The 21,650-nt window shown below is 44.9% G+C and overlaps 2 protein-coding genes across 3 annotated transcripts in view; one reads left to right on the top strand and one right to left on the bottom strand.

Moving 5' to 3' along the window:
- The window catches only part of LOC136610199 (C-type lectin domain family 4 member G-like), a 39,958-nt gene extending 34,752 nt beyond the window's left edge, over window positions 1–5,206 (top strand). Inside the window, exons 11-12 of the mRNA XM_066589441.1 lie at window positions 269–381; window positions 4,287–5,206. Coding sequence (XP_066445538.1) covers window positions 269–381; window positions 4,287–4,419 — 246 coding nt within the window. The 3' untranslated portion in view covers window positions 4,420–5,206. The remainder of the gene's footprint in view (window positions 1–268; window positions 382–4,286) is intronic.
- Window positions 5,207–10,695: 5,489 nt separating this feature from the next.
- LOC136610832 (CD209 antigen-like protein C) overlaps window positions 10,696–21,650 on the bottom strand; it is a 28,870-nt gene continuing 17,915 nt past the window's right edge. The window contains exons 6-9 of one of the 2 annotated variants that reach the window (XM_066590030.1): window positions 21,331–21,372; window positions 19,462–19,625; window positions 17,407–17,516; window positions 10,696–13,000 (exon numbers count right to left, since the gene is read on the bottom strand). In XM_066590030.1, the coding sequence (XP_066446127.1) occupies window positions 12,862–13,000; window positions 17,407–17,516; window positions 19,462–19,625; window positions 21,331–21,372 (455 nt within the window). In that variant the 3' untranslated portion in view covers window positions 10,696–12,861. The remainder of the gene's footprint in view (window positions 13,001–17,406; window positions 17,517–19,461; window positions 19,626–21,330; window positions 21,373–21,650) is intronic. The other variant, XM_066590031.1, reaches the window with a different exon arrangement.

Here is a 21,650-nt window from a genome sequence, read left to right as displayed (position 1 = left end):
TACCACAACATCTCTATAAGGTTAAGAGATATAACACGTATATATTTTTTTCAATCCTTTTATAGCGTAATTGCTTGTGTGCTTTGGGTCATTGTCTTTTTGCACTGTGGATGTTCACTTAATGTGCTCAATGAAAGACATGGAAATGTACAAGTATTTGTGTATTTATAGTTTAGTTAGATTGTGTGTGTTAAAGTGGTCCTCGGAGAGACCATAAATAAAGGTTTGAAGGCCAAATTCAACTACTTGCCTTTATTGATTTTCCTAGGAAACTATAAAGAAATTATTTACAGCAAGCAGGAGATACTGGATTGGACTGAGGCGAGACCCAGGAGAAATTCACATCTGGAAGTGGCTGGATGGGACAGAACTTACCTTTACGTAAGCACTGAGCAGAAGGTTTTCTCATCAGTAACCTACATAGTAGCTAGATGATGGTAGTATACGATATAATGTCAACATATTTACAGATAGTTCCATAGCCAAATTAAATAGAGGAGCCATTCTGGTGCTGGTTGACACCCCCACATCCCTTACCACCTGAGTGCCTGTTGGTTGACCATCTCCCGATATATGAATTTAGGATGACTTCTCACATCTTTGTTTGCTAAAGCTGTAGGGCTTGTGGAAAGGAAAATGATGCAGAGGTTCTTACCACCCATTAAATAAGTGATGCAGATAACCTGGACTAGGATTCCTCTCTCTCTCTCTGTGCTCCACAGTCCCAACATGGGCCGTCTCTATGATATATGCATATATTCTTGGTATACCTTCATTTTTAGGGTATAAATGAGACAATAACATAACTTCTTGACAGACGAAAAGTGCAAACCCAATGTTTTTACAAGTACACGGGTATGGCAGAACACAGGCCCAGATAGAAGCAGTGAATATTTTTTGTGTGTGCTTTCTTGTTCAGTTAAAGGGGTTTTCCAAAACTAAGGCCAGCTGCACACAGGCGGGTCGGATTCCCCATGTGGAATCCCGCAGTGATATCCAACCCTTTGCCTGGTCGGTGACCCCCATGTACCTGTTCGGCATCTTCTATTCTGTTTTGCGGATGTGCTGGCACACATGCGCAGCACAGAATAGGCCGAACCATCACTAGGCGATGACGTGGATCCCGCAACCTTTCCACAATGATGATTGCGGAAGGGCCACAAAACGGACAGCTTCTATTGACTTTAATGGAAGCCGTCCATGCGGAGCCCACAAAATCGCAGCATGCTGCCATTTCTCCTCCGCGAGCTAAAAATCGCAATCAATTTCCGCTCACGGACATGAAATCGTATATTGCCATAGCATGCTATGGGCGGTATTTGCTGCGGAATCTGGGGACGGACACCTGCTCTGGATTCCGTAATGCAAATCTGCCCGTCTGCAGGTGACCTAATGCCGGCTGTACACAGCAGGGCCGCACATACCTAATCTTTTAGTCTTCACTCTACTGCAGATGGTCCGCATAGCTCGCCGTCGGACATGCGCAGTACAGATTTTTTTTTAAACTCCTGCTTTTACATTGCGGAAGAGCCACAGATAGGACCGCTTCCATTGACTTCAAGGAAGCCATCCATGCGGAATCAGTGGACAAATGAAACATGCAGCAATTTTTCCGCCGCTTGCAGAAACCGCAATCAATTTCCGCGAGTGTGGACGAAGCATCAATTTTTCATAGCATACTATGGGAGCTATTTGCTGTGGATCCGCGGTGCAGACACCCACCACAGATTCCCCAGCAAATATCCAGCCGTGGGCTGGAGCTCTAAGTTATTAATGTCCTACCCTCAGGAAATGTCATCAATATCAGATCAGTAAGGTTTCTGACACTTGACACCCCCCGCTGATCAACTGTTTTTCTGAGCTGCTTTGCTAGTGCCTGAGCCTGCTTTGTCTCAGAAACACACAGTTCCAGATGCTGTCCAGTGGCCTGGAGTGCTACTGTAGGCTCTGGCCTATTCTAAGTGAATAAGAATGAGCCTGCATTACCATTCCAGGCCACTTCGCGGTGTATGGAGCTGTGTGTTATACACTATTTTGATAGGTGTTATACACATCATTTTCTATTGTGTGTTCCCTTTGTTGTGATCGAGGACCCCTGACCATTGTCACTACTGATTCCAGATGAGGTCAATAACCTGCAGTAGTAGTGCTGGCTTCAATAATAGCGCTTCTTCTGTCCACCATAGTATCCCATCTTTTCTTGGATGTATGGTGGGCAGTAGATTGAGGAGATCCTAACAAGTTATTGTACGTGCATGTGCAAGAGATACCAGCTGACCAGAGCATCCGATTGGGCAATGCAAGCTGCGTCACACAGCACACATTGAACTGGTCATAACTAATGAAGGAAGATGATGTACACAACTTCACTGGAAGTACCAAAAACAAGGAGAATCTGAATCTCAAGAACCGCAAAACGACTAGAATATTCCTGGCTGTCTGTTTGGCTACCAGACTATTTAGGTCTTTGGCTTGGCCTGGCACTGGAGTGAATGCAGTATGGCTTAGCATTACTGAACAGTACTATTCTCTATGTAATAGTACCCCATTAATATTTTAGTAAAATGTATTTAGACAGATGCAGAACCATAGATTCTGGTTGATTTTTTTTCATGAATTGCCAGAAACAATCTAAAAATAATAGTGCCAAATAATATCATCATTCAGGGTTTAATATAATAAAGTGTCCAAGTAAAACTGTCATACATTGTCTAAATAACATTGCCACACTGTGACCAAAAAATAGTGCCATGATCAGAAGCCATCTAAACCTCAGTATCTACCATAATCAAACATAGTAGAGTCCTAATCATTGGCAGATGTTTCGTACATGGACTTGGGATATAGGCCAGTTGTGCCCTTCCCCGACCGCTGTAGACTTTGCGTCCCTTAATCTAGATGGTTGTTTCCTTGTGGCCCACTTCATACAAAGAACAGTGGTCAGCTCATTTTAGTTAATGGACCACTATGCTTCCTTAAGGCCCTTTTACACACAACGATTATTGCTGAAAATTCACTCAAAGGCCATCTTTTGAGCGATAATCGTTGCGGGGAAATGTGCCCATCTTTCAGTTTTCTGCTGAACGTTAATTTTATGTTCCGCATAAAATTCGGCAGAAGAGCTAATAGCAGTAACTTCATGTTGTGTTCTCTGTGGGGAGCGCTGATAACATTGTCTCAGCTGTCAGCCCCGCGGCAGAACAAAGAGAATTTATTCAGAGAACAGACCACTCGCTGTTCTCTGAATATAGCTCCCGACAGCTCACACGCATTAATAGGCTACTAATTGGCATTAGTAGTTTATGCAAAATGATCACTCAAAAGCCATCTTTTGAGCGATTATCTTTGTGTCTAAATGGTCCCTAAGAAAGAAAAGCAGAGGACACCCATCATTAGTGAAAGTGGCATGGTGCTTCCTTAACGCCACTGCCACCCATTAAGGACCAAGTGCCTTAAATATACGGGGCTTGGTTCGAGTTTTTAATCCCAGTTGTTAGTAAATATATGGCGCTTGATTAAAGCTCATGCTTCTGCAATCTATTGGGGCAGTTAGCGTTCTTGGCTGTCAGACACAGCAGAAGAGCCAAAGGAGAATAGGAAAGCTGTTTTTACCTGTTTTTAGTGGTTTTTAAAAGGCTTCAATAATAGCGCTTCTTCTGTCCACCATAGTATCCCATCTTTTCTTGGATGTATGGTGGGCAGTAGATTGAGGAGATCCTGACAAGTTATTGTACGTGCATGTGCAAGAGATACCAGCTGACCAGAGCATCCGATTGGGCAATGCACGCTGCGTCACAGAGGCGCACATTGAACTGGTCATAACTAATGAAGGAAGATGATGTACACAACTTCACTGGAAGTACCAAAAACAAGGAGAATCTGAATCTCAAGAACCACAAAACGACTAGTAGAACACTAATTGATAAAGCTTTCAAGTGTATAGCATGTAATTGAATGGGCAAATATTGTATGAAGTGGGACAACCCTTTTTAAGTAGATGTCAATGTAGTTGGACTTGTCCTACTTGCTGATCTGATACCCAGTCTGTGCATCTGGCATTGGTGCTGCTCCATTACGTACATCTCTTGTACAGTGCCATCAGAATCACATATTTTCACCTGTGATCAGTCATTAGATATGGAAACTTAGCCAAATATATTTTTGTCATCTTGATAGAATAGGTCAAGGGTCTTGGATTGAGTCTTTCGAATTTCCCTATCCATTGATTTCTATTACATTTCTCTTAATTTCTGGAGAAGTAATTGTTTGTTCTCCTTTTTTTACAGCAACTGGGGAGTGAATGAGCCCAACTATTACGCGACTCGGGAGCACTGTGGAGAAACCATATCTGGACCTTGGAATGATCGAAGCTGTCTTGATCCATTGTTTTATATTTGTAAAAGGATAAGAACATGCTGAGATTCCATACTGAGCAGTGGCCTAACATGAAGTTATTGGGCCCTAATGCAGAATCTGTACAGGGGCCCCACCTACCTTGTACTATATTTGCAAATGATAGTAAATATTGAGCCGGAGGGATTGCCAAGAATACATTGCCTAACAACTAAAGACTTTCCTATGGGGCTGGGAGGCAGAATATTCCTGGCTGTCTATTTGGCTACCAGACTATTTAGCTCTTTGGCTTGGCCTGGCACTGGAGTGAATGCAGGATGGCTTAGCATTACTGAACAGTACTATTCCCTATGTAATAGTACCACATTAATATTTTAGTAAAATGTATTTAGATAGATGCAGAACCATAGATTCTGGTTGATTTTTTTTCATGAATTGCCAGAAACATTCTAAAAATAATAGTGCCAAATTATATCATCATTCAGGGTTTAATACCATAAAGTGTCCAAGTAAAACTGTCATACATTGTCTAAACAACATTGCCACACTGTGACCAAAAAATAGTGCCATGATCAGAAGCCATCTAAACCTCAGTATCTACCATAATCAAACATAGTAGAGTCCTGATCATTGGCACAATGGAGATGTTTCGTACATGGACTTGGGATATAGGCCAGTTGTGCCCTTCCCCGACCGCTGTAGACTTTGCGTCCCTTAATCTAGATAGTTGTTTCCTTGTGGCCCACTTCATACAAAGAACAGGATGGTGAAGTTCTATAGATGGTGGAGGTGGAGGCTTTGGGGGAATTGTCGCTGAAGCCTTTTGTATATTTTACTGGTTGCGGGTGGTGGTGCTACACGGGCTCAGGATGCCGTGGGGATGACAAAAGGAGGCGCACATTTTTACATAAATATAACTTTACTGAACGTATGCGTAATAAACAGTATTTCTCACCTTAGGAGAGTTTGTGTTATTTTATCGTTGCATGATAAAGTGAAAGCATAAAATTCTTCTTAAAGTGACAGTACTCAATTTAATATCCGCTGCGACTCTAGCTGTACTTGCATCACATGGCCCCTCTTGCCAACCTAGACATCTCATCTTGTTCCTTCTGGCAGCAGCAAGGCACATGATGTTCCTCATAGTTTTCAGGGTCTTTTGCTACCTCTCATTTCTGCGATGTAACGGCTACATCCATAATCATCATTCTTTATGGCCATAGGCCTCGACCTCAAATGCCCCGTAGGAGCAGCGTTCTTACCTACTGAATGCTTCCTAAACGTACTAGTATCCTGAGTTTGTCTCGCATCATGCAGCATCTTCATCATACTAGCGGTTTCACTTCTACCTTACATTACTCAATCCCATATACGCTCTATGCCATGTGCCCAACTGCGCCATTACACTTACTGTGTCATAGGCACATAACCATAAGCGCAACGTATCCATTACACGTCAGCATAAACCATGTAGGTAACATCACAATTCAACTTTGAGTCTATTAACCTATTCTCGCAAGACCTTGCATAACCTAGACCATAGCACTATGACTATATTACTGTAACGCTGTTACAGTCCCATGAGTCCTTTTACCCCACCCTGGCTATGGATTTGACCTCATGCGATAATGGGGTAATAGTCCGCTCACGCTGGCTGACAATTTCTTTCATTGTCTACTTTGCTTCCCAGCTGCAGGGTCCATGGCGATCCTTCTGCACCGCTGCCGCGTTGACTGGCAATGCGGGGAGGGAGTCTCCCTCTCCTCCCATGTGCTGTGGGGTGGTTCACCCCAGAGAAGCGGCTGGAGTCCCATTCTTTTGCCTCCAGGATGTCAGGGCTCAGTGGTAGTCTCTAGTACTGCTGCGGAGTCCTATATAAAATAGCCGACCCAATGATTTGCTGCTGGACCCTGTACCCCCTTGTCTCTGGAGATGCGTCTGCCTCTCTGTCTGGGGCTGTGACGCAGCTCCTCGTCTTGGTACTGTGCGGAATATCAGCATCAAGAATGGAATCCTCTCGACCCTGCGTACCTGTCAGAAATCATCTTCTTCTGTACTGCAGATGTGCCTCCAGCATACATGCGTAGTACAGATCTCCCCGCGCCGTCGCCTAGGTAATGACGCGGCTCCGCGACACTTCTGCATTGCTCATTGCAGAAGTGCCACGGCAGGGACGGCTTCATTGACTTCACGTAGCAGCCGCAAATAAAATCTGCTGGTGTGCGTGGAGAGAGGAATCTCCACACACATCAATGGGCACATTGAGCAGCGGATCGCCAGTGCCTGTTGACAAGCGCGGAATCCGCTGCACAATTTGCCTCGTGTGCATAAGGCCTAAGGCCTCATGTCCACGGGGTTAAAATCCGCAGCGTTTATCCCGCACGTGGATCCGCGCCCCATAGGAATACATTGGACACCCGCAGGTAGTTAAATACCTGCAGATGTCATTTTTCTCTTCAGAAGCGGATCCGCGTGCGGGAAAAATTCCGGACATGCTCCATTTAAGTGCGGGCCTCCCACGGGGACGGCTCCCGCAGGCTTCTATTGAAGCCGTCCGGATCCGTGGAACACCCGTACCATAATTAAAACTCACCTGTCCTGGACGCTGCAGGTCTCCCTTCCTTCCCGGCCGGATCTAATTTCTTGGGCCCGGCGGATGTGCCCAGCGCATGCACGCGGCACGCTGCCGGCGTGCCGAGCACATCCGCCAGGCCGAAGAAAGAAGATCCGGCCGGGAAGGAAGGAAGATCCGCAGCGTCCGGAGAGGTCAGTTTATTCTTATTTTTTTGACCCATGTCCGCAGGGCAGGAGGGACCCGCTACGGATTCTCCATGAAGAATCCACGGCGGGCCTGATTTTCCCCGTGGACATGAGGCCTAAGAGTTAATAGTAATTAGACAGAAAATCCACTGAGCTTCCCAATGCAATAACTTCTGCTTACATTTTTGCTTAAATGCAGCTTGAAACTCCATTTCGTACAATACCCCGCTCTGTACTTTCTTCCTGTACGTCCCCACTACCTGCCGCCGTGCTATTGGTCAGCAATCCGGTCACAAGGGCTGAACAGAAGGAAAAGCCTTTCCTGGTCCTTCCTACTGAGCATGCCTGACCTGTAGCGCTGGAATGTCTACAGGACGTATCCAAGGGCAACCAGGGAATAAACACTTCTGAAGTGTCGGGAGAAGGTGATGGTTTATAGAGTGACAGATGCAAAATCTAAAGTAGAACCATATTGTAAACTTTTATAACTTTTGCCTTTCACTTGACAGCAACTTTACATAATCGGAATCCCCCTTTAAGTGCTTAGATAGGTGTCTATGGAATTCTGGAATTGTCTTTCTGACCACTGTTATAACCAGCACATGGCAGGTTGGGGTCCTGATAAACATTTTGCATTGTGGCCCAGGATATTAGATCCAGGGCCGAACAGTGGTCAGCTCATTTTAGTTAATGGACCACTATGTTTCCTTAAAGCCCTTTTACACACAATGATTATTGCTGAAAATTCACTCAAAGGCCATCTTTTGAGCAATAATCGTTGCGTGGAAATGTGCCCATCTTTCAGTTTTCTGCTGAACGTTAATTTTATGTTCCGCATAAAATTCGGCAGAAGAGCTGATAGCAGTAACTTCATGTTGTGTTCTCCGTGGGGACCGCTGATAACATTGTCTCAGCTGTCAGCCCCGCAGCAGAACAAAGAGAATTTATTCAGAGAACAGACCACTCGCTGTTCTCTGAATATAGCTCCCGGCAGCTCACAGGCATTAATAGGCTACTAATTGGCATTAGTAGTTTATGCAAAATGATCACTCAAAAGCCATCTTTTGAGCGATTATCTTTGTGTCTAAATGGTCCCTAAGAAAGAAAAGCAGAGGACACCCATCATTAGTGAAAGTGGCATGGTGCTTCCTTAACGCCACTGCCACTTAACCCATTAAGGACCAAGTGCCTTAAATATACGGGGCTTGGTTTGAGTTTTTAATCCCAGTTGTTAGTAAATATATGGCGCTTGATTAAAGCTCCTGCTTCTGCAATCTAGTAGGGGCAGTTAGCGTTCTTGGCTGTCAGACACAGCAGAAGAGCCAAAGGAGAATAGGAAAGCTGTTTTTACGTGTTTTTAGTGGTTTTTAAAAGGCTATTTAGCCTACTGAGGTGCAGATGTGTTCTTTTCCCCACGGTTTTGCAGTGCTTCATGCTTCCCCTTGCATATTTGCGCACCTCCCATTATGGGGGCCTCTGCTGCGCCATATATTGAAGGATAAAGCAGATCCTATTTTTTTCTGCACACGAGATATGCGCACACAAAACACGCTCACAATAATGAACCAATTGAAATCAATGGGTTCCATCATCTGCGTTTTGTGTGCGTATATTTTACATGTGCAAATACGTTCGTGTGAAGAAGACCCCTAGCTGCACATTTTTTGCACCTCGTGTGAAAGCACCCTAAAGGCCAATGCATGCAAATCAGGACATTTGGAAGGACATACAAGTGTGAGAATGGAACACATATGCAGTAGGACCGTTTTTGTCCAAATGCTCATTTAGTTTCCTATTGCACAATAGGAAAAAGTAAGGACGATACTGGAACATGGAAAACACTGATAAAGAGTTTCAATATTTTCCTGTTTTGTCTTTTAAACCAAATCTAAAATGTACTTACAAAGCTATTTCTCCGTCTCCAAATTTCCTGTTTGTTCTTGTATTCCGGTAAAGTCAGAATTTTTCGGTGTGATGGAACACGAACTGCAAAGTTGCAAATTCTGAATAAGTAGCTCAGTAATTACATCTACAGGGAGTGGACAAAAATATGGAAACACCATACAAAAGGCACACCTTAAATTAAATGGGATTATAAATCATATTATTTCAATAAGACATGTAGAGACTCATTTTAAGTGGAGGTAATATGACACAGAGGCTGCTGGGCAAAAGTGAACATCTACCTGATCAACAAGGTTCCCAAAAGCACCCAGAGCAGGGCAAGAGGTGAAGTAAACACAAATTTGGCGGGAAAGCTCTCAACCAAGCAGGAGTTAAAAGGGCAGCTCAGTGCTAATGGTTAAATCCCATGCATTTTGTAGGTGTTTCCATATTTTTGTCTACCCCCTGTATACAGTAGACTAAAGGACCCTTAATACGGACCAATGATGGTTAGCGAACTGTAAACTTTATCATGTCGGCAGCACATCCACCTGTGTAATCGCCAACAGCAAGGAGAGTGTGTGGGGAATAAACATTCATTGGCTTGTGTTAAGGGCGTGTAAAGTCGCTCTGATCTAGTCGCTCAGCACTTGTCATCTGTCTCATATCAAGCAGTGTAAAGGAGCCTAAAGGTACTTTTACACAGGCTGACTGTCGGCCCAAAAAAATTGTTCAGGAAGAAGGCGGACGTCCGGAAGAGGTCTCCAGTGCAATCCGCCTCCATTCACTAAACGACTCCCACTCCTGTGTGAAAGCATAGGAGCGACAGTCATCATGTGTAAAAGCACCCAAGGCTAGCCATACATATTCGATGTATATGGGCTGAACCCTCTGACTGCAGCAGGGCCAGCCAATATTCTAATGTGTATGGTGGCCTCCCTACCCTCCCATGATGATAGGGGAGATAAGGATCAGGCAGATGCATTTCAGCTGCCTGATCCTTTTGTTCTCAGACAGAACAAAACCATCTGGCATCAGCTTTTTTTACTCTCAACGTTCATAACACAAGCGCAAGCTATATAATGTGTATGGCCAGCCTTAAAGGGATTTTCCAATGTCTTTAAGCCTTGTTGGCAGTGTAGTGGTTGACACACATATATAAAAAATAAAAAAAATACTCAACCTCCCCGCTGCTCCTCTGCCGCTGCTTCCATCCTCCACTGCCTTGTTTACTTGCTCTGTAGCAGTTACATGGGTTGTTTACCCACAAAAACACTGCAGCCAATAGGAGGCCAGACAGGGACACTTTTTACAGACAAAAGACAAAAACATTGTCACTCCTACATACCATGCAAGGGTATAGCTATAGAGGGTGCAGAGGTAGCAGTTGCTACCCAGACATAAAACACACCAGTATTATAAATGGCACATGGTAGGTAGGGGGTCCAGTTCCAGATTCTGTATTGGGCCCAAGAGCTTCTAGTTACGCCTTGGTCCATGGGTATTATTTGGTATTGCTACTTACCCCGATTCAACTGCAATACCAGATACAGCCCATAGACAAGAGTGGTGCTCTTTGGGGGGAAAGATCTGCTATACTGGCCCTCTTACCTTTATAAGACACTGTTCACTATCATCAGCTCAGGCAGCAGAATAACAAAAGTCACCACACTCAGATTGTGCTTCACATTTATTACATTGTCACCAGCGTTTATTACACAGGAGCATTCACATTTTTATGCTACATTTTCCTTAATTTGACATACAAATAAGCATCCATATAAAGACATCCTGCTACAATAAGACAAACATGGAAATGTGCAAATGGCTATACGCACGGTACGTATGATGATTGGCCCTTCTGTAGTCATTGATCCTATTATGTACAATCAGGCTGCCTTAACCCTTTCACTGCCAAAAATATATTTAATGTGGTATGACTTTAAATGCTTGTCACAACTCTAGTATATGGGCCAGAATTCAGATCATGTTATCATATTAAGGCCAACCTTTGCTTTGTGGCATAGCACTCGTTCTAAGTCAGGGAGCAGGATGAAACATTCTACTCTCTGCTTCTGTGTAGGGGACGAATGGGGAGCTGCAAGGGAGAGCAGGAAGAAAGATTAGAGCCTGTGTCTGTCATCTCTTCCCCTACATAGACTTCCAGTGATATAAAAGGGAATATTGTTCTTCTGGTTTTTATAGGCCATCAATAGTAGATCAGCGGGCAGGGCCAGCACCCGGCAAACCAAGGCGAGTGCCAGGGCCCACTGCGTCTGGAGCGGCCAATTGACAGACTCCATTCTCCGCGACTTGCAAGCACCGGAGGAAGCTGCGGAGAATGTAATATGTCCACAAGAAGTATAATTGGCTCCCTCCTCTTGCTGGTGCTCTGCAATCACCCTCCTGGTCTCTAGATCTCCCGCAAGGGGCCCGGCAGCGGGTGTAATTTCAATACCACTCTCCTCTTCCCTATTAGCTCTGGTTCCTCTTCTGCCGGGTCCAACAGGGAAAATTAATAGGGCAGGATTGCAAGATGAATATGAAGCCTATTCTTTTGAATATGCATAAGCAACGTTTTCCCACATCATGGAAAGCAAATCGCAGCACGTCCTATCTTTGTGCGTGCTCTTGCATCTCCCATTGTTTACAATGGGGCTGGCGTTAGCATCGCACCACATGCTATGCGATGCAAGGTTTCCCCATTGAAAAGTATGAAAGAAACTCCGCGATCCTCCGCTGCGACTGTCAGTCAGTGCTCTTGTGCATTGAACTGATTTCTGCAGGAAGCAAATAGCTACGTTCCCATTGGAGTGGCCAGGATTGGTATTGAAGGCTGCGTTCCTTTGAAATTAATTTGCATTTGACCTACAATACCAAGCTGAGCCACTGCAGTGGGAACGGAGCTGTTTGCTTCCTGCATAAATCAGCTCAGTGCATCAGTGTACCAACCCAATGAACATCTGTAGGGTTCCCAGATGATTTACTATTGATGGTCTATCCTAAACTGGACAACACCTTTAATAAAGGGGTAAGAAAATAAGCAGTTCTTCTTCAAATCGATCCCTGAGGCCACTCCCACACGAGCGTATTGCCACTGCGCATCACGCGTGCAATTTTTCCACATGCAACATGCATGGCAATAGCCCATTGATTTGTATTGGGCCACCAACACCAAAAAAATAGCAGCATATTCTATCTTGGAGAGTATTACACTTGCATAGCGGCCAACATAGTGCATGCTCATAGGCTTCACAAAGCAAGCACACCGGCACACATGCTCATGTGCGCTCGGCCTGAGCCTAATCAGGTCATTTGTTTGCTCTGTGCCTCACGGAATGTTTTGGTCTCTTCAGTTCTGGACATGTAGCCATAGTAATAAGGGCTCCTTCCCACGGACGGATTTCCGCCGCGTAATACACGGCGGAAATCCGCTGCGTTGCCTGTAGCTATTAGGTTCTATTGAACCTAATAGCTCAGGGCTCATGGTGCGGAATTCCACCGCGGAATTCCGCACCGTAAAATCACCCGTCTTCACCAGCGGCATGCTCTATTTGCCGCGGGTGTACGTGCAGACGGCTTCCATTGCAGTCAATGGAAGCCGTCCGTCACGGTATCTTCCGCTGCAGCACAGCGTAAGATAGCGTGAAACCGCTTTCCTGCCTACCGCAGCCGCTCTATTGCGCGTGCGTGTGTGTGTGTGTGTGTGTTGATATCAAGCCTGAGTAATGAAATGTAAAATATATTTATGTGTATGTCAAAAGTATGACAATTGTCCCAAAACTCCTAGCAGTGAAAGGGTTTAAGTGGTTGTCCACTTATGAACAACTGCTCACAGCAACCTCATAACCCCCCGACTCCCCTTTAGCAAGTCCATACACCCTTACATATGTAGTTCAGCTTATTATTACATGGGCAGTCATTCCATGACTGACGTCCACCTAAAACTTCTGCACAATGTTCATTATCCCGATCATTATTGGGTTCGCCTTCATTCCAGGCACTGTAAGAAAATGAAAGTTACCACTGTTGCAAAAGTAATAATACTGTTACTCTGGATGTATATTAGGTGCCTGAAACTGAGTGTCTAAATGGTGTTTTCTGAGCTCTCTACATTAAATTGTAAATGCATATTTTCTTTCTTTATGCCTAGGAAGGGGTCAGGATTTCCCGCTGTGATGTGCTCAGTACTATGTTACAATTAGATATCAGCTCACTTCTCCACCCCTTCCTCCCCTCTCACAGCATACAGCTTATACAGCTTAAGGGTGGATTCAGACGACCGTATATCGGCTCGATTTTCACGCCGAGCCGATATACGGTGTCCTCATCTGCAGGGAGGGGAGGATGGAAGAGCCAAGAGCAGGAACTGAGCTCCCACCCCCTCTCTGCCTCCTCTCCGCCCCTCTGCACTATTTGCAATGAAAGGAGGTGGGACGGGGCTAAATTCCGCAAATTAGCCCTGCCCCCATCCCGCCTGTCCCCATTGCAAATAGTGCAGAGGGGCGGAGTGGAGGCAGAGAGGGGGCAGGAGCTCAGAGCACTGCTCTTGGCTCTTCCAGCCTCCTCCCCCTGCAGAGAGAGATGCTGTATATCGGCTCGGCGTGAAAACCCAGCCGGTATACGTTCGTCTGAATCCAGCCTTAGGGTGACTACCCACTACAGTTTTTTTTCACTGCAGGGGTCTATGGGACTTGTAATGTTAAAATCGTGATCACGAAAAATTGCGATTTCGCGTTAAATTGCGATTTTGCGTGATCGCGATTTTAACATTACAGGTCCCATAGACTCCTGCAGGGGAAAAAAACGCTGCGAATTTCGGAGTAAAAAAAAAAAACAAACTGGCTCCTCTCCACCCCCTCTCCACTATTTGCAATAAGAGGAGGCGGAACTGGGCTAAGTTTCTGGAGTTAGCTCCGCCCCCGTCCCGCCTCTCCTCATTGAAAATAGTGCAGCGGGGTGGAGAGGAGGCAGAGAGGGGGCGGGAGCTCAGAGCACTGCTCCTGGCTCTTCCAGTCTCCCCCTGCAGCGAGAGACGCCGTATATCGGCTGGGCGTGAAAACCCAGCCGATATACGGTCATCTGAATGCACCCCTAGGTGCATCAAACTACTTGAGAATTCTCCCCGCCACCATTTCTCTGCTCGGCTCTGTCATCCCCCGCAGTCAACGCTGTGTAAGTAAGCGCTGTGATTGGATTGAATGCCGGCCAATCACACCGGCGCTCGATCATTCACAGCCATTCAGTGAATGACATCACTGAATGGCTGCAATTGGTTTATCGAGCGCTGGCTGTGATTGTCTGGCGCTTGATCCAATCACAGCGCTTACTTGCTGACTGTGGGGGAATTCAAAGCCGAGCAGAGAAATGATGGCGGGGAGAATTCTCAAGCAGCTTTCTGCACTGCCGGGGAGACCATCGCAGCAGGGACACAGATGCTGGCTGGGAGGGGAGTATTGTGGGGGTTTTTTACCTACTATATACTCGAGTATAGCTAGGCTTGTACTTGAGTCAATAAGTTTTACTAGTTTTTTGTGGTAAAACTTATTGTTTCGGCTTATACTCGGGTCGGCTAATACTCGAGTATATACTTAAAATGTATTCTTCTTTATTCAAACATATATAAAAAGTTACATGAAAAGGTCACCACAAACACAATGCCCACTGATACACGTTTCGGAGCAGAAACGCCCCTTGCTTCAAGATGCATATGGGTGAGCATTGTGTAGGAAAACATCCATGCAGAATATGGTAGATGTGAACATATCCATAAAATAACATTGGCTCCGTATTGTGCATCTACAACATATGGACAGAATATGCAGCCAATATGTAGTTGTGAATAGGACCTTTAATTGTTCGGCGGGGAGAGTTAAGTATGAGCTCTTTATTTTGTTTTTGCTGTGGGGAAGGCATTTTCACATAAAAGTTTAACTCGAACGGCCCCTTTGAAAATGTATTCCCACCAAGAATAGATGTAAAGAGCAAAGGTCCCCCAACCCTACAGGTTAGATGGCTCCAGATGCTGCGTGCAGATGGAGAATGAATATAAAAGGTGTTTATTCCTATTTCCATAGCTCTCATAGAAGTAAATGGAGACAGACAAGCACAGTTACCTCTCCATTCGTATATGTGGCCAAGTAGAAAGTCTGCCCAGGATCAACGTAAATATGTTAAACCAAGATTTTGCCACTTCGTGAAACCATCGACATTAGGGATGAGCGAGCATACTCGGAAAAGCACTACTCGCTCGAGTAATGTGCTTTATCCGAGTATCGCAGTGCTCGTCCCTGAAGATTCGGATGCCGGCACGGAGCGGGGAGCTGCAGGGGAGAGCGGGGAGGAACGGAGGGGAGATCTCTCTCTCCCTCTCTCCCGCCCGCTCTCCCCTGCTCCCCACTGCGACTCACCTGTCAGCCGCAGCGGCACCCGAATCTTCAGGGACGAGCACTGCGATACTCGGATAAAGCAAATTACTCGAGCGAGTAGTGCTTTTCCGAGTACGCTCGCTCATCCCTAATCGACATATAAAACCTCAGCAGACTGATGAAAAAATGTACATTTTATGACGTAGGTTTGCCAGCACAATAGTCTTACGAAAGCTGTCAAAAATAATATCCTTGTTGCCCATAACGAACAATTTTCATTTTATCTCAGAGGTATAAAAAATGAAAGCTGCAATATGATTGGATTCTATGAGCAACAAAGATGGATTTTCCTTCAGACAGCTTTCATAAGAGTGCGGTGCAGGCTACTTTTCCGTGGCCCACTCTTTAGATGTTATAGTAATATAGAGTGCTTGTGAGGCATAGAATTTAGTTACTAATAATGCATATGTAAGGGCACTAACTCCGCCGTACATTGTTATTAGTGGCCTTAAGCTCCGCCTCTCTGATTCGGGAGCCAGCCGGGAGGGGGAGAGTGAGGAGCGGCCAAGCTCCTGGTGGAGAAGGTGCTTGCCAGCTGCTATCATTAACACACTTGCTTGTATAAAAGGCCCCATCCACCAGCCAAAGCCATGGCAGAAGAGAGGAGAAAGTAAAGGATAATGCCATGTTTGTTAGGGGCAAGGAGGAGATCCTGCCCCCTCTATGATGGGGGCAGTACCATGGCAGTCACCACGATGTCACCACCCAGAAGATTAACCCAATGGTAGGGCAGTGTGTGAGGGAAAGAGGTTCCACCACACACCTCTGGAATGAGCCAGAAAGCTTAGGAAAGTGCTGGGTGCAGGGAAGGACCCTGAATATAAGAGTGGAAAGCTGCATCACAAGAGAGCCTGGCAGCAGCAGCAGAGTTCTGAGAGAGTGTGAGTGCAGTAAGTGACACAGCGGCAGAGATACTGTGACAAATAGCAGCAACAGAGTCTGTGCAGGAGCCCAGCAGAGAAACAGCAGTCAGCGGCTTGGTGGCAGCCGCTGCTGATACAAAAAGTGGCATAGTTAATGCTGTCTCCAAGTTGGGGAGTTAATGCTGTCTCCAAGTTGGGAAGAGAAAGGGTCCTGATGACCATGGGTTGAAGGTGTGAAGCAAAAGGGTGTTAAGGACTGGTAACCCAAGGTTAAAAACTGTACGAGAGAGAGAGGTCAGCACTGTCACTGTGATGGTAGGGTGACTATCTGCATTACGGAGGACTGTCGATAGTGATTGTAAGTGAGGCTCAGCCTCATTAAAAGAAGTAAACGCATCATGGAAGGTCATGTGAGGTAGTTAGCAGGCCTGCTGACAGGGATATTGTTATGGACACTGGCCAGATACTGCAAGGTGTGGGGGACTGTTGGAAAGGCTGGATTGGGTTCTATGGAAATTGTATTTCCAGTTTATTAGTGTGTTGTTTTGATGGAATATAGAAATTGTTGATCTATGTGACTTAAATGATGTAAATGCATAACAAGCTGCCTGGAATATGAAGACTAACGTGTCAGCCAGGAATAGACTTTAGGTGTATTGCTGAATTTGATGTCTACAAAGTCTTGCATCTCATGTAGAAAGATGCTTCCCCAATGGGGAGGAAGAAGACCTAGGCTGTAGTTAATGGGGTGAGAATAACCAATGGTCAGCTATATCAGGTGACTTGTTGAGGCCTGACCCATCATAAAACGGATCCATTTGGCCAGGGTATTCCCCTTTCATGCTCCCATAATAGAGCATGGAAACAGAATTCCCGAACGCAGGTGTCAACATACCCTTAGTGATGAGAAATCTCAGAAGCCAGCAAAATTGGCTGCAAACACTGACTGTCTGGTGAATCTGATTTACCCGTGTATTACACAAATGGCACAACATCGCTTTACCTGGCAATTGCAGCTGATCAGCTCTTTGTAGGAGAAACCATAATAAAGGATGACACCCTTAATGGCATTGATTTACCCTTCTGGCATGTTGTACCTGTGGTGTTTTGTGCCTCACCTGAATGTCAGAGGTGATCCATCTGTCCATTCCCACTGGTCTATGTTTTCAGGATTTCGTTTTAGTCCTATCCAGTATCTTTGTTGTCTTATGGTTGGCCATAGAGAAATCTGGAAATTAATAAAATTATTGTAAGTTACTAATGCAAATAAGGAAGATGGAACAATAGCTCTGCAGCGCCACCTCTTGGATGTCAGCTTTCCTGCAAATCAATGTCCGACCCTTCATACAGGTCTTTATAACATGATTGGGCGCTCTATGGAATCATTCCAGCAATAGTTGAAATAAAAGTGTTCCCAATGGATATTTATTAAAAAATAACTAAATTATGCAACGCGTTTCGTCGCCACAGAAAGCGACTTTTTCAAGCATAACAACAAGCAGTGAAAGAAACAATTTTAACTCTAAAGTGTGGGACTTACAATTAGCTGTAGACAAATCCCCTTCCTCATACCGAGCCCGTTCTCATGGCCCGGTAAAATGTATGTGTTCCAATAGAGATGCAGTGTACCCCGTCCGTCTTCCGGGTTCCGGCTACTGCGTGTGAGGTCATGACGTAGAAACGTCATGAGCGCGTGACGGCGCATCACGTGGAGTGTCTCTATGGTGGCGCCGTGTATCCCGTCTGTCTTTTTTAACACTTGCTTCTTGAGGAGTTGAGCCCCAGATACTGGGGATACAATGGACTTTGGCCAGCTCCCACCTGTACACACAGGGAGTCGCGGAATACAGCTTTGGATTGTCATCTATTCATACTACGTGCCTACCAGGACTTGGAGGTGTGGGGTGGGAGGGCTCTCATTCATTTGGGGGCCTTCTCCACCTACACCGGGTAAGTCATCTCCATTTTCTTTACTTCTCACTTTTTATCAATTGCATTGGCATAGAGGAGAGGAGCCCTGTCCTGATTGTTCTTTGTTCCATTGTTTTATAACATGATTGGGAATTGGAAAAAAAAAAAAATCACACAAAAATCCATACACATACCAAGAAGCATGCATGCATGGCCTTATACATCTCCTCACTCACCTTCTAGGTACTCTGCTTAAGAAAAAATGATAGTTCTCCCAACGTAGGTTACTAAGATATAGTCTGCTGTGTCATGAATACGAAATATGCCTAACTAAGCACAGATAAAGGAGCAAGGGCATTTAGCATTCCTCAATCCACAGTGCCATGTGTGTACTGGGAAAACATTATAGATGGCATTGCCACCCATGGTTGCTTAATGATCGTGCCTGGCGGCTACTGGCTAGAATCGTCCATGCAAACAGACAAGTGACTCTGGCAGAAATCACATCCACAGTCAATGCAGAAGGTCCTACAGGTATATCCTGCAGGTCAGTACAGCGTTCTTTAGCTTCTATGGAATGGTGGAGCAGAAGACCTACTAGAGTGTTGCATAGAGTGCCTCATCTGGGTTAGCAATACACCCCAGTTGTTAACAGGGCACTGTGCAGGCTGCTGCTGGTTCCTTACAGATATCGGCTGTCTTCTCATGGCATGGGGTGGGTCCACTGGTCCATCTAAACACATCATTGATTGGTGACCACTACGTTTCACTGCTTAGTAACTATTTGCACCCCTTCATGGACTTCATATTCCCCACAATGATGAGATATTCCAGCAGGAAAATGCACCATGCCATCGGGCCCAAACTGTTCAGAATTGGTTCAATAAGCATTTTGGAGAGTTCCTACGAATAGCGTGACATGCACGTTCACCCAGCTTGAGCCCAATTCAGAATTTATGGGATATGGTGGAGAGGTTCATTTGTACTTGGGAACCTGCACCTACAAACAGTACAGAGCTGTAGGTGGCTATCCAGACGGCATGGCTCAACATTGCTCTAGACGTCTTTTGTCCAATTGTGGAATCAATGCCATGTTGAGTTGCTGCACCTCGCCAGGCTAGATGGGTTCCTACATGATATTAGTTTCTCTCCCATAACTTTTGGCACAGTGTTTTTGCCATCCCACAATTTAGAAGAACCCTAATGGAGCCTCCAACTCCGATGCGAACACAGCCTAAGGAGTGTTGCTTTTCAGGACTTACCATTTCAAATTCTTTTTTAATTACAAGGAGGATCCCATTACGCTCCACACAAAGCTCTTTGCTCCGTTCCCACGTTTGACTACTTGAAGAAAAATAATAACAATTGGATTTAATCATTTTCCATGCAGGAGGACACGTTTTGCAGGATCCTTCTGTGATGTCCACTATAGAAGAAAAAAAAGACACGTATAGGAATATGAATGATATGCAAACTAGAAGTTCTGAGAAGCTACAAAGTAAAGCACCACGGTCTAGATATTATTTGATCTTATAAAGCAGAGAATGTGAGCATTTAAATTGGATATCTCTGACCAAAAACGATTATGGTCAGCTAAATGTCACCGAACTTTTGCTAGAACCATCTGAACCAACGAAACATGTCACACAGATGGAGATCCTGGATCTGGAGTGATGACCACAAATGTGGGGCCAGCTCTGCACTAAAGGGATTTTCTTGGATTTCACATTAACAGACTATCCTTTTAATATGTGGTATAGTAATTATTAGAGATGAGCGAGCGTACTCGGAAAAGCACTACTCGCTCGAGTAATTTGCTTTATCCGAGTATCGCTGTGCTCGTCCCTGAAGATTTGGGTGCCGTTGCGGCTGACAGGTGAGTCGCAGCGGGGAGCAGGGGAGAGCGGGCGGGAGAGAGGGAGAGAAAGATCTTACCTCCGTTCCTCCCCGCTCTCTCCTGCAGCTCCCCTGCTCCGTGCCGTCACCCGAATCTTCAGGGACGAGCACAGCGATACTCGGATAAAGCAAATTACTCGAGCGAGTAGTGCTTTTCCGAGTACGCTCGCTCATCTCTAGTAATTATATATGTATTCTATTGTATATATCTTTTCATATGTTTCTCACATCAGCCTATGCAGGCAGACAGATATAGATATTGGTATATCTTCCTTCTTAGTAAATAACTGCATTTAATGGTTAACTTGTTCAATATGATACACTAGTATGTATTAAATTCTTGTCCTATCTCCTACGCATGGTTCTCAGATCTCACACTGCCCTCTTGTAGATATTTCTCACGGGAGCACTCTGGGGCCCCTACCTTTGCATTTTTAGGTTAATGAACACGGTATAAGTTTCACTTTTCTTTGTTTCCTGGAAATCACATGTTTTAGTAGTAACACACACCTTAAGGTGTTAACATATGTTAATCATTAGAAACTAAGCCAATCATGAGTTCTTATATTTTAGGGGTATGTATTTCTATTGCTACGTCAATTGGAGTATATATGTACCATGGTGCTATTAATAAATCAGAAGTGTACTGATGTTGATACAAGCATTGTGTCTGTCTCAGTAACTCTGCATGCATGTACTTCTCAAAAACTACTTTGGAGCAGTACAGTGAAGTCAGAGGAATATGTAAATTTCCCATCAGCCTGAGAGTGGTTGAGGTTCCATCACCAGGTCTTCTATAATCAGCAGAAAGAAGGATCAGTAGTTCTCCCTGCTGTATCTGACACAGTGACAACCAAACCCATGTAGCCATGTCTGATAATGCAGTACAGCCCATTCAAGTGAATGAGGTTGAGTTGTAGTGCGAGCAAGTCGTACCCAACATTCTCAGGCGCGACTTGCATTGCACAGCCCATGGACACTCCATCCATATGTTGTGCAATGTGGAGGAGACCGCACATCTACATATTCTATTCTCATATGAAAATCGCAAGAAAATAGACCATGCTGCAAAAAAAAAAATCACCCATGTAAATACATATAATGTATTTTTTTGCATCTCACAAAGCACAAAATTCGATCTTCTTGCCTGAGTGAATGGGGCCATAATAAAAATGCCTTTTCTTTTACATGAAGCAAACCAACACGGCAGTGATGACATTACGGGGGACTGTTACCTTTGTCTTTTAATTTCGACAGATCGCCCATGATGTTGGAAACTGAAAAAAGAAATTACGTAGAAAACTGAAGTATATACATGTACTGAACACCAGGGACAAGTATGATATGCGAAGACTACAGCCTAAGGCCGGGCTCACATGAGCGTATGATTACCGTGTATTACACATGCGCTGTACGCCTGTGTGATACGCAGTAACTCGCAGGCAATCACATTGCCTTATGGAGTTCCGCTCACATTAGTGTGTCGGAATTTTGTAATATACAATAAAAAAAAACAGACCATGTTCTATTTCGCCGCATATATACATGCGTGAGA

This window comes from Eleutherodactylus coqui, chromosome 2 (genome assembly GCF_035609145.1).
Source record: "Eleutherodactylus coqui strain aEleCoq1 chromosome 2, aEleCoq1.hap1, whole genome shotgun sequence".
Classification (NCBI taxonomy): domain Eukaryota; kingdom Metazoa; phylum Chordata; class Amphibia; order Anura; family Eleutherodactylidae; genus Eleutherodactylus; species Eleutherodactylus coqui.
This window is presented reverse-complemented; position numbering and strand designations above follow the sequence as displayed.